The sequence below is a fragment of the Balaenoptera acutorostrata genome, chromosome 9 (assembly GCF_949987535.1).
Source record: "Balaenoptera acutorostrata chromosome 9, mBalAcu1.1, whole genome shotgun sequence".
Taxonomy (NCBI): Eukaryota; Metazoa; Chordata; class Mammalia; order Artiodactyla; family Balaenopteridae; genus Balaenoptera; species Balaenoptera acutorostrata.
Window position 1 is genome coordinate 5,210,239 of NC_080072.1, and position 17,192 is coordinate 5,227,430.

Sequence of the window (17,192 nt, forward strand, 5' to 3'; positions counted from 1 at the left end):
CCGTCCATCAGCACTCAGGTGATTTATTACTCCAGGCCAGAGAACCAATTAATCTGTTCGTTTAGAAACTTTTTTTTTTTTTAAACAAAGATCCTTATAAACTCTCTCAAGGCATGCTGGTCTCAAATTAACCTATTCCCACCATCTCCCATCCTGTGAATATTACATATATCTTTTCTGGCACCTGAAATTTGAACTCTTTTCCTCTTGTTTGAAACAAATAACAAGAACTTAGGACTCTCTTTATTCATTATTCCTTAGAGTACTTTCTGCCATCTCATTCTTTCCCCATGAGCCCATGTTTCGAGACATTATGTCCATTTCAGAAGTTCTCTGTCGTTTCTGAGAGAGGCTCACAGTGGCCCATCTGTCATGACTTTGAACTGTCAGAGATTTGCCTTATGAGCACTGCACCCTGTGCCCATCTGGGTCACTCCTTCCTGAAGCGCTGGGCCCTGGTTTGCTTTTGCTTCTCCTCCTGCCTCACTAGTTGCTCCTTTCAGTATCCTTAGCTGCTGTTTCCTCATCTTGATCGCTAAATATTTGGGTGCCCCTCAGTCCTTAGACTTCTTTTATCTCTACTCACTTCCTAGGTGATTTCCTCTTGCCCCATGGCTTGAAATCCCGTTAGTCCCCTGACTCCAAGTTTATACATCCAGCCTGGGCCTGTCCTTCAGATCCAGCTGCCTAAACATCTCTGCTTGGTCTCTAATAGGTGTCTCAAACATGACCAAACCAAACTCCTGCACCCCAACCCCTGCCAAAACCCGACCTCCCTGTGGTCTTTGTCACCTCCATAACTGCTAATTCCATTCTTCCACTTGCAAGCACATCTGAGCCCTCTCTCTTTCACACAGTGTCGGCGGAATCTTCCGAAAAGATCCTGAGACCAACCACTTCTCACCGCTTTTGCTGCTGCGAGCCACCAGCATCTATTTCTCCTCTCATTGATTGCCGTGGTCTCTTCACTGCCTTCTCTCTCGTCCCCCCAAATTGTTAGTCGCTTTATTAGACCTGCTTTTTCAAAAGCATTCAAACTCTTCGCCACATGACAAGCAGCCAGCATGGGCCTTTAACACTTAACTCCTGTCACTCCTCTGCTTTCTCCCTGGGAGTTAGTGCCCAAGTCTCAGCAGGGGCTTGGAGGCCCTCTGGCCTTCCTCCTGCCCCTCTTACCCCCTACTCTGCTCCAGCCACACTGGGCTCTGTGCTGGTCCTCGGACACACCAGCTGCTTTTCTCTCTCTGCTTTGTACTCGCCCTTTGCCTGGTGCACTCTCCCCAGTGCTGCTCCGCTTTTCCCCATCCCGCCCTGGCTCCACCTGAAACACTCCCTGCCACTTAGAAACTGCTCTGTTTTCTCCAAGGTGCTGGCATTTATTTGTTAGTTTGTTGTTTCCCAGAGCTTTCTTCATTAGAATATAGGCACAGATGAGGGTTAGAAACCTTATTTGCTGTATCCTCAGTGCCTGGAACAGTGTCTGGAATGTAGTAGATGTCTAATAATTTGCATGATATTTTTATATTGGGAAATCAGATCAGAGAAAGATTTGTAGCTGTTAGGCCATTTAAGGAGTCGCCAGTACTCCTTTCTTGAAAATTGTTTTTCTGCCAATTTTGGAATAAATTTGAGGTAATTTTAACTTCTAGATATAGTCAGTGGCCAGTTAGCTCGGATACGTCCACCAAGCCACGACCATGGTAGGATTTCCATGTGAGCCAGCTGGGTTCCAAGCCAGAGAGACTGCACCCTTGCTCTGTTGGGAGGGGGAGCTCTGGGGCAGCCACCCGATGTCTTCAGCTCCTGTTTCTCCTACTAAAATATCCACTTGTGTTAGCTTTTGAAATTCCATCTCCACCTTTAATATGTAAGTGTTCTTCCAGCTCGTAGTCTTTCGGGAATGATCATGCCAACAGCAGATCCTGCACTCATGAGGGCAGAACAAACAATGACCTGATGATTAGTAGAGTATATGTTCGTTTTGAGCTAAAAGTTTATAAATAGCCCCCAATTTCTGATAGCTTTACTAGAACTGCTTTTACAAAATATTCATTGTGAGCTTAAGTCTTCTGCCTTAATGATAGCTGTTGTTATCTGGACGAGTGGAGAGGATTGGCGCCTCTGCTAGAATACATCCAGACATAACATGCAGTGTGTTCATACTAGTGAAATTCAGCCGCGTCTTGTGATTGACAGTGCTTGTTATGCTATGGTACCTTAAGTTCAAACAAAATAATATCAGTTGACTGCAATATAAATGAGACCCAGGGTTAGGAATTGGCTCCATTTTGGATCATTGACCCACATTTAATTGAAATGATGTGTAAGTTAGAGTGGACCTCAGTCTGTGTTCCACACTGTGTTCTAGTACACAGTAGCTAGAGTGTACTACTAAAATGATTTATTGGTGAACTTTTCCAAATTCTTGGGAAAAATTAGGTTGATAGGTATAATTTCTGCAAATTAAAAATTTTTATTCCATACTTCTTAAAATTTTGGTATTTGCTCTTTGCCCTAAGAGATGAATAAATGAATGAATAAGTAACTTAGAACAATAGTTCTGACACTGGAAAACTAGTGTCAGAATCACCTGGAGGGCTTATTAAAACACAGATAGCTGGGCCTCGTCCCAGGTTTTCCGCTTTTTATCTCTGAGTAGGAAGCTTGGTTGCGACTTAAGGATTCTCTGGAGAGGTGACTTGCTCTTTCTTTTGTCTCTTAATTCTGTCTAAAGCCACATTGCTCTCTTCTGTTCCGTATCGTTGCATTTTATGTGTTAATCATTGAGGACTCCTAAGTGTCTTAAAAACACATTCTTCCATCATTATCTGTAAGTTGTATGTTATATGTGGGCGTTCTTGAGATGAATTTCTTAAAGGACCCAAAGCACTTTACCACCTTCTTGTTCTTTTTCTCTGGAGGTGCGGAGTCGGGGGTGAACCAGAAAGCATAATGGCAGGTGGTAGGGAGGTTGATGGTGGTGATGGCTGATTCCTGCCATGTCTTGCCTGTGCCAGAGCTGCTCCAGCTGCCTGTGACAGCACAAGCATCTTGAGGAAGAAGAGAATCTGAAGAGGTCAGGTTATAATTTATAGTTTAAAAAAAATACAAAAGTGGCAGCTCCTGTGAGGTGGTTTAGACCACAACCTAATTTATTTATTCTTTCATAAGTTGAGTGCCTTTGATCTACTTTGTGCTGTACTAGAGAAAAGAAAAATAAGTTCTTGACCTCAGGAACTCTCAGTCCATTAAGGAGGCAGACAGGCCTTCGCTATATGGTGACATAAGGGCTTTTACCCAGGTTTTTTGGTTTTTTTTTTTTTGGCTGTGTTGGATCTTCATTGCTACACGCGGGCTTTCTCTAGTTGCGGCGAGCGGGGGCTACTCTTCGTTGCAGTGCGCAGCCTTCTCATTGTGGTGGCTTCTCTTGTTGCAGAGCATGGGCTCTAGGCACAGGGACTTCAGTAGCTGTGGCACGCATGCTCTAGAGCACAGGCTCAGTAGTTGCGGCACACGGGCTTAGTTGCTCCACAGCATGTGGGATCTTCCCGGACCAGGGCTCGAACCCGTGTCCCCTGCATTGGCAGGTGGATTCTTAACCACTGTGCCACCAGGGAAGTCCCTCACCCAGTTTTATAGTAGGGGTGTCCACCTGGATTTGGCAGTGAGGGTCAAGGAAGACTTCCTGGAACGTGAAGGAATTAGCCAATCAAAAAGACAGATCGTCTAAGTATAAAATATAAGATATTTGATCATCAGTAGGGGGTCTTCTGTTTAATTTGATAAAGTGTATTAGTTGAAAAATATTTAGGTTAGAACTGATGTATCAGTATTTTACTTGCCCTTTCCTATTATTTAAGTAGTAGCATTTTTCTGGGTTTAGTGAAGCCTACAAGAAGAATCAAAAGATAGGCACAATAAAAGTTGAATACTAATTGAATTTTAATAGTGAAGGAACCAAGAGAAAATTACATGTTCGAGAACAGTTGTAAAAGTATCCTTAATATGGATGAGCTGTTTTTCACCTTTTTACCTAAGCATGTTGCTCTCACCCACATTTTACCTCACTGTGAATTCACACAAAATTCTTGTGACGTGAAAGAGACTGGAGGTCAAGTAAAAATTAATATTTTGTATTTGTGTTGGGTGTCATTAAAGGCGTCTCCAGGTGTACATTTCTGGGAGCACTTCAGAATAATTTGTCACGTGTACTTTTCCGTGTGTTTGGAAAAAGTGAGGGAAAGTGAGCTCTGTCTGGTGCGGTGAGATGAGAGGCCCTTGGGCAGCAACACCGGGCTCCCGTCTGGCCGCGGCTGCAGGCTGATTGTGTGGCATCGGGCGGCTGCCTCAGCTCCGTCTGCAAATTGAAAGAGTTGTGCTAGAATCTTAGAGTTCCTTTAGCTCTCAGGTTCTGTTTTTACACTTTCTTATCCTAGAGACTTTTTAGTCTGACTTACACTAAAGCATAATTCCGTAATGAGGTGATGTCATGGACATCCTTTCTCACTCCCTTACCAACAAATGTAATCTATTATACTTTCACTTCCAAAGGTTTGTATAAATTACAAACATTTCTCACTATCCAAGTCATTTTGTTCCCAGATTCAGCTAATTAAAATTCAGATAGTGAGGGATACCACTATATTAGCAAATACAATCATCTCAATTTTTGTTGCCATCGTAAAGGAATGCTAAGGCAGGTATTTCATGATGGGCAATACTTTGATATTCTAATGTTGGTCCCTTAAATATCCTGAATCCTGACTTCAAACTAACAGCAACAAAAGGGTGTTACAAAGCTGTTGTGGACAAAGCTTAACTGAGATGCCTTTTCTTCAGCTCCTCAGAAGAGAAGAGAGAACTTCCTTGTTTAGTCACAGAGTTAATAGAATGTTATCAAAACGTGTAATTTGAGCAGGTTATTGAGCTATATACCTAGGTATCAGGGTAATAAGCAAAGATGATTCTTACTGGCAACTGAAAGAGATAAATAATTATTGAGTACTTACTAGTTACCCGTCGCTATTCAAAGCACAAGCAATGAGCAAGGCAGAACGAGTCCCTCCTCAGAGCCGGTGGGCAGTGTGAGTCCCTCCTCAGAGCCGGTGGGCGGTGTGAGTCCCTCCTCAGAGCCGGTGGGCGGTGTGAGTCCCTCCTCAGAGCCGGTGGGCGGTGGGAGTCCCTCCTCAGAGCCGGTGGGCGGTGGGAGTCCCTCCTCAGAGCCGGTGGGCGGTGGGAGTCCCTCCTCAGAGCCGGTGGGCGGTGGGAGTCCCTCCTCAGAGCCGGTGGGCAGTGCAGACCTCGACGTGACGCGGGGTGGAGTGGGGGGGAGCCAAGGTAGTCTGTGCGGAGTGGAGACACTAATTGCTAAGTTACTTTCAATACTCTGAAAATTTCTCAGGGGTCTGTGTAGCATGGTCTTTTATGTATTTACCTCCCCATTTTGTTTTGTTTTTTCATGTTTTGTTTCTGTTAGGAGAGAACATTGAAATTATTCTCTAAGCTATTTGAAGAGAGTGACTAAATGCACCTGGGTCAGGCTGTCTGTGGGTATGAAGTGGTTGGGAGAATCCAAGAACATGGTGGTGAATGGCAGGAGAAATGGAGGCAAGTTGTCTAATGACCATCAGCAGAATCAATCAAAATTACAGCACACGGGAAAGGACACCGTGAAGGCTGGCAAAAACGCGGCCGAGAGGAGGTCAAGCAGATGTATGTACATATTTCAGCTGTCACTCTTTTGATTGTGATACGGGGCAGTCATTCTTTCCACTTTGTAATGTGTATTCTGTTCTCTTGTTGTTTTCAAAACAATTTTTTTATGTTCTCACAGTTAACAGTATAGTTTTTTTACTCTTTCAAAGTTATATCAACTTTTTTCTCATCAAACATTGTATACAACTCAAGTTTAATTCTTAATATAATGTTTTTATATGCATAACTTTATATTTTGTAGAATTTATAACTGAATGGTTATTTGTTCTATTAAAAATATTAAAGTACTGCTATTAAATTTTGTTAAGTTCAAACTGTGTTTTTTTATATTTGATGTAAGTTTGAGTATGTATTTCTTTAAAAATTTATAGAGTAATATGAATGATAAAGTCAACCCTAATTTACATGATAAGTGGAAGTTAGGGCAGCTTTTCAAATTGTCACCATTTCTTCTATTTATATAGGGTGAACAGTTTATCCTAACAGAGAAGCAGTATTGATAATGAGTTACTTTTTTACCTCTATATCTCTTGGTGATAATGAGGCTACTTACTGAGAGTTGAAGAAAGTGTAGATTTGATACATGTTTCATAGTTCTTTTAAGAGTAGTAAAATGCCCCAGGATAAGTGTAAAGCTAAGTAGGCAGCTGTATAAATATTGTCCAAAATTAGATAGCCATGTTAAGGACAACTTTTTCTTCCTTCCTTCCTTCCTTCCTTTCTTTGTCTGCGCCATGCAGCTTGAGGGATCTTAGTTCCCCGACCAGGGATTGAACCCACGCCCTTGGCAGTGAGAGCGTGGAGTCCCAACCACTGGACCGCCAGGGAAGTCCCAGACAACTTTTTATGTTTCTTCTTTTCCTAAGGTTAATTAAGCCACAACTAAATAGCGTTAGTTTTTGTTGGAATTGGCCTACGTCCAGTAGATTTGGATAGATTAGCCTGGGGTTTGCTACAGTTTCAGATAGAGTGCACCAGTTCTGATTTCATTTCCTTCTTACCTTTTATGGGTTTATGCTGTTCACTGGGCCCAGGCTGCCCTTAACTTTTCCATATCAGATAAGGTCACTGTTTCTGTTTAAAAAGAAACAAAAAACAAACAAAACAAAAAAACCAGACAGAAATCCCTGCTTGGGATAGGGGTAAGGAGAGAGCCCAAGACTAATGGGTTTGCCTCTACCTGGACACCTCCTCACCCCCTTAGCATGTGATGGGAACCTGAAGGAACTGAGAAATGTAGTGATCATGGCAGTGGTGTTGGCTCTGGTCAGTAAATTAGGCATCTCTTAAATCGTTTTTTTTTTTTTTTTTTTTCTTCAAATTGCTGTTGGCCTCCTTTTTGGGCATCAGTGCAAAAAGGTCTTAATTAGTTTGGTTGTTGGAGGTACGTAAGAATTTAGAAAATGACCATTACATGAGCTACACTTTGCCAAGTGTAGACAGATTTGGAGGGATGGGTTGGAAAAACCCATAGAGTGTGAAGATGAACAGCATCACATTGAATGTTATTGGTCAAGAATGGTGCAAAAATAGAGCCAATGATGAAGAGAAACATAGCATTGCATCACCTTAGATAAACTGCAGCGACTTCACCTAACATCAGAGCCGCAGAATACATGAAGCAAAAACTCACAAAATTGAAGGGAGAAATAGATAATTCAACAATAATTTGGAGACTTCAGTTCCTGACTTCCAATAATGGATAGAACAGCTAAGCAGAAAATCAACAAGGAAAGAAGACTCAAATAGTCCTATACCAACTCTTCCTAACAGACATCTATAGAACACTCCACCCAACAGCAGCAGAATACACATTCTTTTCAAGTGCCATGAAACATTATTCAGAATGGACCATAGACTAGGCCATACTTTAAACCCCTCAATCAATGTAAAAGGATTGAAATCATACAATATATGTTCTGACCACAATGGAGTAAAATTAGAAATGAATAACAGAAATTTGGGAAACACAAATATGTGGAAATTAACTCACTCCTAAATAACCAGTGGGTTAAAGAAGAAATCAAAAGGGAAATGAGAAAATACATTGAGATGATTGAAAATGAAGATACAACATACCAAAAACTTAACGGGATGCAGCTAAAGCAATGCCTAGAGGGAAATTATAGTTGTGAACACTTGTATTAAAAAAGAAGAAAGATCTCAATCAATAACCTTTCACCTTAAAACACCAGAAAAAGAGAGAGAGCAAAACTAAACCCAAAGCAAGCAGAAGGAAGGAAATAACAGAGTAGAAATTAATGAAATAGAGTATAGAAAGAGAATAGAGAAAATCAGCAAAGCTAAAAAGTTGGTTCTTTGAAAAGATCAACAAGAATTGGCAAACCCTTAAGCAAGACTGATGAGGAAAAAAAGACTCAAGAATCAACATTGAAAGAGGGGACATTACTACTGCCTTACAAAAATAAAAAGGATTGTAACAATACTATGAACAACTGTATACCAAGAAGTTAAGTAACTTAGATTAAGTGAACAAATTTCTAGAAAGTAGTAAGTTACTGAAACCGATTTAATAAGAAATCTTATTTATACAAAATCTGAATAAACCTATAGCAAGTAAAAAAGATTGAATTAGTAATTTTAAAAACAAAACAAAAAAAAACACTACCTACAAAGAAAAAGCCAGTATTATCCTGCTACCAAAACCAAAGACATCATAAGAAAAGAAGACCTATAAACCAATATCTCTAATAAATATGTGTGCAAAAATCCTCAATAAAATACTAGCCAACCAAATCCAGCAACAGATGAAAAGAATTCTGTAGCATGCCCAAGTGAGATTTATCCCAGGAATGCAAGGTTGGTTTAATATCTGAGAATCAATTGATGTAATACCATATGAATAGAATCAAGGACAAAAACCATACTGTAATCCCAATAGATGCAGAAAAAGCACTTGACAAAATCCAACACGCTTTCAGGATAAAAACAGCAAACTAGGAACAGAAGGGAGTTCTTCAACCTGATAAAGCTTAATGTCATATTTAATGGTGAATGGTTTCCCCTAAGATCAGGAACAAGACAGAACTATATTTGTTCTCACCACTTCTATTCAGCATTGTACTAGAAGTTCTGATTACAACCATTAGGCGAGAAAATGAACTTAGAGGCATCCAAATTGGAAAAGAAGAAAAACTATTTGCAGGTGACATGATTGTGTATATAGAAAATCTTAAGGAATCCACTAAAATATTAGAATAAATGAGTTCAGTAAGGTTGGAGGATACAAGATAAGTATACAAAAATCAATTGTATTTCTATGCACTTTCAGTAAACAGTCCAAAAAATGAAATTAACAATTTCATTTACAGGGCATCAAAAAGAAATATTTAGCAATAAATTTAACAATAAAGTGTAAAACTTATACTCTGAAAATGATAAAACATTGTAAAAGAAGATCTAAACAAATGGAAAGGGCTTCCCTGGTGGCCCAGTGGTTAAGAATCTGTCTGCCAATGCAGGGGACATGGGTTCGAGCCCTGGTCTGGGAAGATTGCACATGCCGCGGAGCAACTGAGCCCGCACTCTAGAGCCTGTGAGCCACAACTACTGAAGCCCACGTGCCTAGAGCCCATGCTCCGCGACAAGAGAAGCCACCGCAATGAGAAGCCCGCGCACCGCAACGAAGAGTAGCACCCGCTTGCCGCAGCTAGAGAAAGCCCTCGTGCAGTAACGGAGACCCAACACAGCCAAAAGTAAATAAATAAAAAATACATAAATGGAAAGAAAAATAAATGGAAAGACATCCCATGTTCATTGATTAGACTTAATATTGTTAAGATGGTAATACTCCCCAAATGACCTGCAGGTTGAATGTAGTCCCTATCAAAATCTCAACTGGCTTCTTTGCAGAAATTGACAGGCTGATCCTAAAATTCTTATGGAAATTCAGGGGATCCAGAATAGCTAAAACAGTCTTGAAAAAGAACAGTGTGGAAAATTCATACTTCTCGGTTCCAAAGCTTACTACAAAGCTGCAGTAATCAAGACAGTCTTATACTAGCATGTGGATAGATATATATTCGTGGAATAGAATTGAGAATCCAGAAAGAACCCTCATGTTTGTAGTCAACTGATTTTTGACAAAAGTGCCAATAAGATTGAGGAAAGAATAGTCTTTTCAACAATTGGGGTTGGCAAAACTGTATATCCACATGCAAAAGAATGAAGTTGGATCCGACCTCACACTGTATGTAAAAAACTCAAAATGGATCAAAGACCTAAATTAAAAGCTTAAACTGTAAAATCCCCCAGAAGAAAACATACGCATAAATTTTCATGACTTTGGATTAGGCAGTGGTTTCTTGGATATGACACTAAAAGCACAGGGAACAAAAGAAAAAAAAAAGTAACATGAAATTTACCAAAGTTGCAAACTTTAAGGGATACCATCAAGAACGTGAAAAGACAGCTTACAGAACAGGAGAAAATATTTTCAAATCACATATCTGATAAAGGACTAGTATCCAGAATAAAGAACTCTTACAAGTCAATAATAAAAGGCAAACTCCAATTTTTAAACGCGCAAGGGATCTGAATAGACAGACATTTCTCCAGAGATAGACAAATGGCCAATACGTGAAAAGATGCTCAAAATCATTAGTCATCAGGGAAAATCAAATCAAAACCACCACTTCACAATCACTAGGATGTCTGAAATCAAAAGGACAAATAGTAACGAGTGTTGGTGATGATGTGGAGAATTTACATACACTATTTTTTGGGAACATAAAATGGTGCAGCCAAATGTGGTCTACCCACACAGTGGAATATTATTTGGCCATAATAAGGAATGAAGTACTGCTGCATGGTACAGTGTGGATGAACCTTGAAAACATGCTAATTGAAAGAAGCCAGTCACAAAAAAACACGTATGATTCCATCTATATGAAATTTTCAGACTAGGCAAATCCCTAGAAACAGAGTAGATTAGTGGTTGCCAGGGTCTGTAGGGGAGGGAGAAATGGCTAGTAACTTCCAGTAGGTATGGGGTTTCTTTTGGGGGTGATGAAAATGTGCCAGAATTGATTGTGGTGATGGTTACACAATTCTGTGAATATACGTAAAACCATTGAATTGTACACTTTAAATGGGTGAACTGTATGGTATGTGAATTAAATTTTAATAAAGCTGTTATAGAAAATACAACAACTTTGATAGTTTTATACATACGTGCAAATAATTTGATTCAAAATCATATACTGACCCTTTGGCAGGGACTTAACATGTAAGTGTTTATTTATTTATTGGAACAGTGGGTGAAAAGGTTAGACGTCTCACTTTGTCACTCATTCTTCCACCTCTTAATTTTGAGAGGCTTAAAGTTATACTGCTGGTATCCTCTGTAATTGCATGTGCTGACTCCATGAAGACCCTCAGTGACGTATACATCAAACGTAAATCAGCAGTGATGAAACTTCATCCATACGAATTTGGCCTTCCTTTCCTCTCTTTACATTGTTTTTCTTCCACAGTTAACCCCAGTTACTTCAGTTATCTTTTTCAGTCACTTCCCTATTTTTATCCATTCCTTCAAAATCTGTTTCAAATGGGTGTTAGAAATAAGGCCTGTCAGTATCTCTCTACTTCTTTCCCCTCTTCTCCTACCTAGCTTTGTGATCACAGGCAAGTTTCTTAAGCTCTGGGCCTGAGTTTCCAGCAAAGTGGGGAGGATACTCACACATCTGCCCACAAGCAGGAAGTTGAAGGTGACGCCTTGAGGCTCCTTTTTGGTTCTTGAGGTTTAGCCTTCTGGCCATTACTGCAGAGGGGATCTTGTGTTCCTCTTGTTTCCTTCTCACGCCAGCCCTGTCTGTAGTGGCCCTTTGTGCTGTCTTGCTACTGTGATGAACATCTGCCCGTTTCCTGTGTCTCAGCTCTTCCTTGGAGAGGCAAGTAAGGCATCTGAGCCAGAGTCTCACAACTGTGCAGACCCTGTTCTTGGGAAACCTGATAATATTGTCTAACAAAAGTGCTCTCAGTAATTGGGTTAGTTTACTGCATTTGGTTTTCTGGTTTTGCAAAGGGTACTCAGTTCTTAATTAGTAAAACTGATAGAAATAAGCAATTCCTAATTCCTAACTTGAATGGGCAGTGAAGCTAAAGGTTTTTAAGGTAGATTTAAGTAGTACTCAGTGCGAGTTAATTTTTCTTCTTTTTTCTTCTCACAGGTAATGGTAATTCAGGATTCGAAGGACAGAGTCGATATGTACCATCTTCTGGAATGTCTGCCAAGGAACTCTGTGAAAATGATGACTTAGCAACCAGTTTGGTTCTTGATCCCTATTTAGGTTTTCAAACACACAAAATGAATACTAGGTAATTTTAAGTCTTTATCCTGAGTGGAACAGATGATATCGTTGAACTTAAGAAAATAGATGGCTAATTTTACTTTCAGTCAAAATTTAAAATGACATTAAAGGAAAGGTTTTGCTGCAGGAGGATTTTCCATGTGTGAGCCAAGAAAAGCAACATAAGCTTCCATGAGTTGTCAGTTTTAATTCTGTGTTCTTATTTTATCTTGGGATACTTCTATTAAAATACAGAGTTGGAGAGGCATCTCCATATTATGTTTTCAATGTTGATGAGAATTAGCTGAAAGAAATATATGCATCCTGTAAAACCTTGAAAATGTGTATGATTTTTTTCTACCTAAATTAGGTTGCATCAGTTTTTTTCATGATTTTATTACAAACTTTTATTCTTTCAAATACTTTCCACTGTATAGAGGGAATTTTGCCATTATGTTTTATCTTTGAGACTCAGCTAGTCATTATAAGTTAGAGTGAATATTTTTAAAGACATGTGCTTATATTCAGTATACAGGCAAGAAAATAGATGTGTAACCGCTTTATTGAGTATCAAATGCCATCTATATAAAATACTACATAGCTCTTGAAATCTGTCACCCTTTAAATTTCTTTATTCTAATTCTCTTAAACATCATCTCGCTCCCAAAAAGGCCTTTAGATAATTTCGTAATTAACTGCCACCAAGCACTAAATCAGAACTTTACAACTTTTTGTTACCTCTTAACTTCCATGGCAAAGGCTTTCGAGTCTGGTAGAAAAGCCTAACATCAGGGATTTAGAATGTGGAACAAGCTCTGGACCACTGTTCACTCTTACTGTAGCTGCAGTGTCAGTGACTGCCCTAGAGGGACTTGATCACCAGGGGGGTAGTCACCAGTAATTAATTGGGGGCAGGTGATTAGAGGAAAATCATGTGTCCGTTTTTTCCTATTTTAATTCTGTCCCTTGCTAGAATTAAAACAAGATAATTCATTTATCAATTATATTCTAAATCCCAAAAGAAGTAATTCAGGTTAAAACGTGCTTTTGGTATTTTCATGTAATTTCCTGTCATCATATATCTTTACTTGCTAAAACGAAGTGAAAGTTGGAATGGACTTGAGAGATTATTTAAATAGTTCCCTGCCGTCAGAGGGGCACATACTTAAATTTTCTACATAGGCAAATGGATGGCTGTTCTCTGCAAAATCAGCAGAATTGGATGCCCTAGTGTCCAACTAAAAATCTAGTTTGCATTATTTTAAGCCCACATACCCTATTTCCCAGTGAACCCAAGAGACCAGGGCTCATTCTACTATTAGGGTCCTAATAGTATTTAACTCACCTGTTAGCCTTTTTTTTTCCGAGGTAAGAAATGTGATTCACTGTTTCACACAACAGTCTAGTGGCATTCAGAATATTACACAAAGGCCCATAATTATGGCCTGGAGTCATCAGGAAACAGATTCTGTTCGTTATGCCTTGTGTACTGAAACATGGAAGCATATAAACCATTTTAAAAAGTTTTCCATCAAAATTACAACAAAAGTTGTAGTGGCTTGGGAAAGAACTCGATGTATTCAGAAGCCCCCATGCTTTGACTATTCCAGAGGATGAAGAGTTACCTGTTATTGGGTTCTGCGACAGTAAATAACTCATGTTTTCTAAAAAGTCCTCCTTGACAACTGCTTCTTTTAATTTACATATGAGTCACTTGGGGAATCTTGTTAAGATGCAGGTTCTGATTCAATAACTGTGAGTTGGGGCCTGAGAGTCTCCATTTCTAACATGCTCCCAATTACAGTTGGGAAGCAAGGTCCTAAACCGTCTAGCCTGCTGAGCTTTGTCCCGATGTGATAAATGGATAGAAAGTTCCTTATCAGTCGTTTTCTAGGGCTCACTTTAAAACATGTAATCCTAAAATGTCAAGTTTAGGATTACCACACAGATATTGTTAAAACTTAAGACCTTACCATATCCAAGTACCCCTAAATTCATATTTTCCAGTGCAACATTCAATCCTACTCAGACACTTCCTAAAATAGCCGTTCATGGTGTAGATAATGCTGCTGCTGCCTGGTTAGACTGCGCTGGCTTTTTAACAGTGTCGGCACTGAGGCCAGCGCGGCGGAGCAGTTGATGTTGCTGTGTCCGCAAGGTGTGCTCTCCGCCTTTCAGCAGAGGCGGTCACTCCAGAGGTACTTTGACAGACTCTCGTAAGCTGTCATTTGGGGAATGTACAGAATTTTTATTAATGAAACTTGTTAATCTTAATGAAAGGTATGTACATTTTCATTTAATCTTAGTGGATTTATTTGAAAATTAGCACTTATAGTTCTTTATCTTCTGAGCAAGAATTTACCAGAATGTCACTTACACCATTTTCAAAGATATTTTATAGACAATAAGGAAAATCTATAGTGCTTTATTTGAATAACCATAAATATTTCTTAAATTATTAGCTTTTTGTGGACTTCTCTTTCTTTGGGGTACAAAAGAAGTGACTGGAGGACGTGATTGGAGCTTTGGGTTTTAATTCTCCAAACTGTCCGTCTGTTACTTATATAAGTGGTCTCTTTGTTCTCATGTTTATACATCTGTGATTTGAACTTAGTTTCTCTTTTTTTATGCCCGCTTCCTCCTTTCTGCCTATTTCAGTTGTACCTTCAGGAATACTGTTCAGAAACAGTAGATATTTAATTATTTGGCTATATTATGAATTGCTTATGTTTTTACCCTTAACATATCCCTGTATTTACTAAGAAGGCAGTCAGAGTTGTGGCATGAATGCCTAGAAAAAGCATAAACAAAATAGTAATTTCAGTTTATTGGGAAATGTTTCAATTTAGTTGACTTTTGTCAGTTATGAAACTTAAATTCTTCCTTTTAACCAGAGAATAGAGTTGTTAGTAATACCTCTAATTTTTTTTAAAAAGCTAGTGGAGAGATGAATGTAGCGAAGCAGGAATGGATGCTTTCAGTAATGCGCCCTCGTTCAGGCTGTGTGACCAGCGATTTCATGGTATCCTGAGGAGTTGGGGGACATCACATTGTAAAGAAATGGGAACAGTCCTCTCAGGGCACAGACTTCAGCCTGTGTAGTCCTTACTCATCCTTCCACTACTGTAACCATCTAATTTTTATTTTCCTTATTTATATATTTGATTATTCGTATCCACTGTTGAATATGAATTTATAAATCACTTTAAATGCCTCTTGAAAATCAAGTGCTTGACTAGAAAGCATAAAGAAATTTTTCGACCTTCTAACTTAATATAATCAAGGGTAAAATGATGTTATGTGGGAAGGAAGGAGTTTTAGCTTCCTGGACTTTGTTATCATGCTAGACCGACCCGTGGCTTCATAAAGTTCTTGAATATCACAGCGTTTTAGGGATTTCTGCTACAACCAATATTGTAAGTCTGTTTAGAAATTACAAGTACAAATTATACAAATAGTTTTTTATTGTTGTTGTTTGTTTTTGCATTTATATAGCGCCTTTCCTTCGAGGAGCTCAAGGCATTTTTCAAAATCTGACAGTTTTTCTCACAACAACCCTGTGAGGTAGGTAGAGAGCATTACAAACAGTAATAAGATACAAACTAACCTGTTTCAGCCTTTATAAATGTTCTTTTATGTTAAGTAATTGGAGGTGTCAGCATAAACACTTTTTAGAACATTTTGCAAACCTTTTAAAATAGTTTGGTCTTAGTAATAGCTATATTTAAAAAACCACTGTACTCCGTAACAGGGTAATTTTAAGAGAAATCATTCATCCAAAAATCAGGAGTCACTCCATGGGATTAGCTGAGCACTGACTGCAGGACTCAGCCAGGTATGTTTCTGGTTGCTGTTTATTTTCAGGTCAAGAAGGAATGAAGAGCTGTGGTCCTAGCATGACTCCTCCACTCGGCATCTACGAACTGTCAGTTCGCAGTTAATCTTTCTTCAAGGGGGAAATGTGTTCACGATGTTGACTCATGGTTTTATTTTATATCTTAAATATTTGAGCATTTTTCTCTCTCTTCCTCCCTCCTTCCCTTGCTCCCTTTTTTCTGTCCCCCCTCCTCTTTCCCCTCCCTCCAGTAGCTCTTGGTTGTACATGCTAATGGAAGGGCACGGTAGTGCAGCTAATACAAATCTGCAACTTTTCTTCATTGCCACAGTGGTCTCTTGGGTTTGGAAACAGAAAAACCAAATAGCAAGAAAACCTGGGAAGTCAGTCTCTGGAAAGAGTGGGGAACAGGTGTGTGGGAGTGTGAATTCATATGTTTTTTCCTGCCCCTTTTAATAGTAAATAATTGTAAATGACATATTTTTAAATTTCTTATACCAGCCATTGATCAGAGAGGTGTGGAAAGAGAAAAATAAATGTTTGGTTTATTTAAAGTAGCAAATGTTAAATATTAAGAGGGAAGAGGGGCACGTTGATGTGGAAATGCCGAATACCTGTTTCTCTTGCCTCCCCTGCCATCCCAGCCCAGCCCACCCCACCCCCAAATACTCAGTTTGTTTCCACCCCTTTCACAGTGCTGTCAGGGTACCAGCCAGCGCTGTCTCTGGCCGAGCTCAGTGCTGGCGCGCAGCGGTAAATACAAGTCAGATCCTGTTCTCGTGACAGAGCGACACAAGAGGGCTCCCGTGGTTCAGATGAGAGCGGGGCCGACAACGGCCTGGGAAGCAGTCCCAGTGCTTCCAGCACTTAGCCCTCATCGGGCCTTATTTTCCTCATTTATGGAACAGGAGATCATTTTTAGATAATCTAAATTTTCTCCTAGCTTTAGGAGCCATGGCGTAAGGATAGCTTTGTGCAATTTGTATGGGAGATTTAGAGTGATTGTGGTTAAGCAGAGGACAGAGCGTATTTTTCTATTCAGTCATAGAAAATTACTTGAATTTTTTCTAAGGTCCTCAGTGCCTTTTGCTCTGGCCCTAATAGTCTTAACAATCTTATGTTATTAAATAATTTTTATTTCCCCGCAGTTTTGTTACAATGGGATCTGACTGGAACAGTCAGCCAGGTGATTTTGATGTCCTTCTATAGGGTTATCGAAAGCAACTGCCTCTTCCCCTTCCCATCTGCACCCAGACCATTTTCTTCCTCCTTTGCCTCACTATCATTTCACGCCTATAGCAGCCAACTGTGACAGTAAGTTTTGACAGTAA

At 39.6% G+C, this 17,192-nt stretch overlaps 1 protein-coding gene across 4 annotated transcripts in view; it reads left to right on the plus strand.

The window, feature by feature from the left end:
- The window catches only part of KMT5B (lysine methyltransferase 5B), a 52,817-nt gene that overhangs the window by 12,882 nt on the left and 22,743 nt on the right, over positions 1-17,192 (plus strand). For 3 of the 4 annotated variants that reach the window (XM_057552788.1, XM_057552791.1, XM_057552789.1), the window contains exons 2-4: positions 5,477-5,712; positions 11,907-12,054; positions 15,522-15,590. In XM_057552788.1, the coding sequence (XP_057408771.1) occupies positions 5,553-5,712; positions 11,907-12,054; positions 15,522-15,590 (377 nt within the window). In that variant the 5' untranslated portion in view covers positions 5,477-5,552. Of the gene's footprint in view, positions 1-5,476; positions 5,713-11,906; positions 12,055-15,521; positions 15,591-16,144; positions 16,273-17,192 lie in introns of those variants that run through there. The other variant, XM_057552790.1, reaches the window with a different exon arrangement.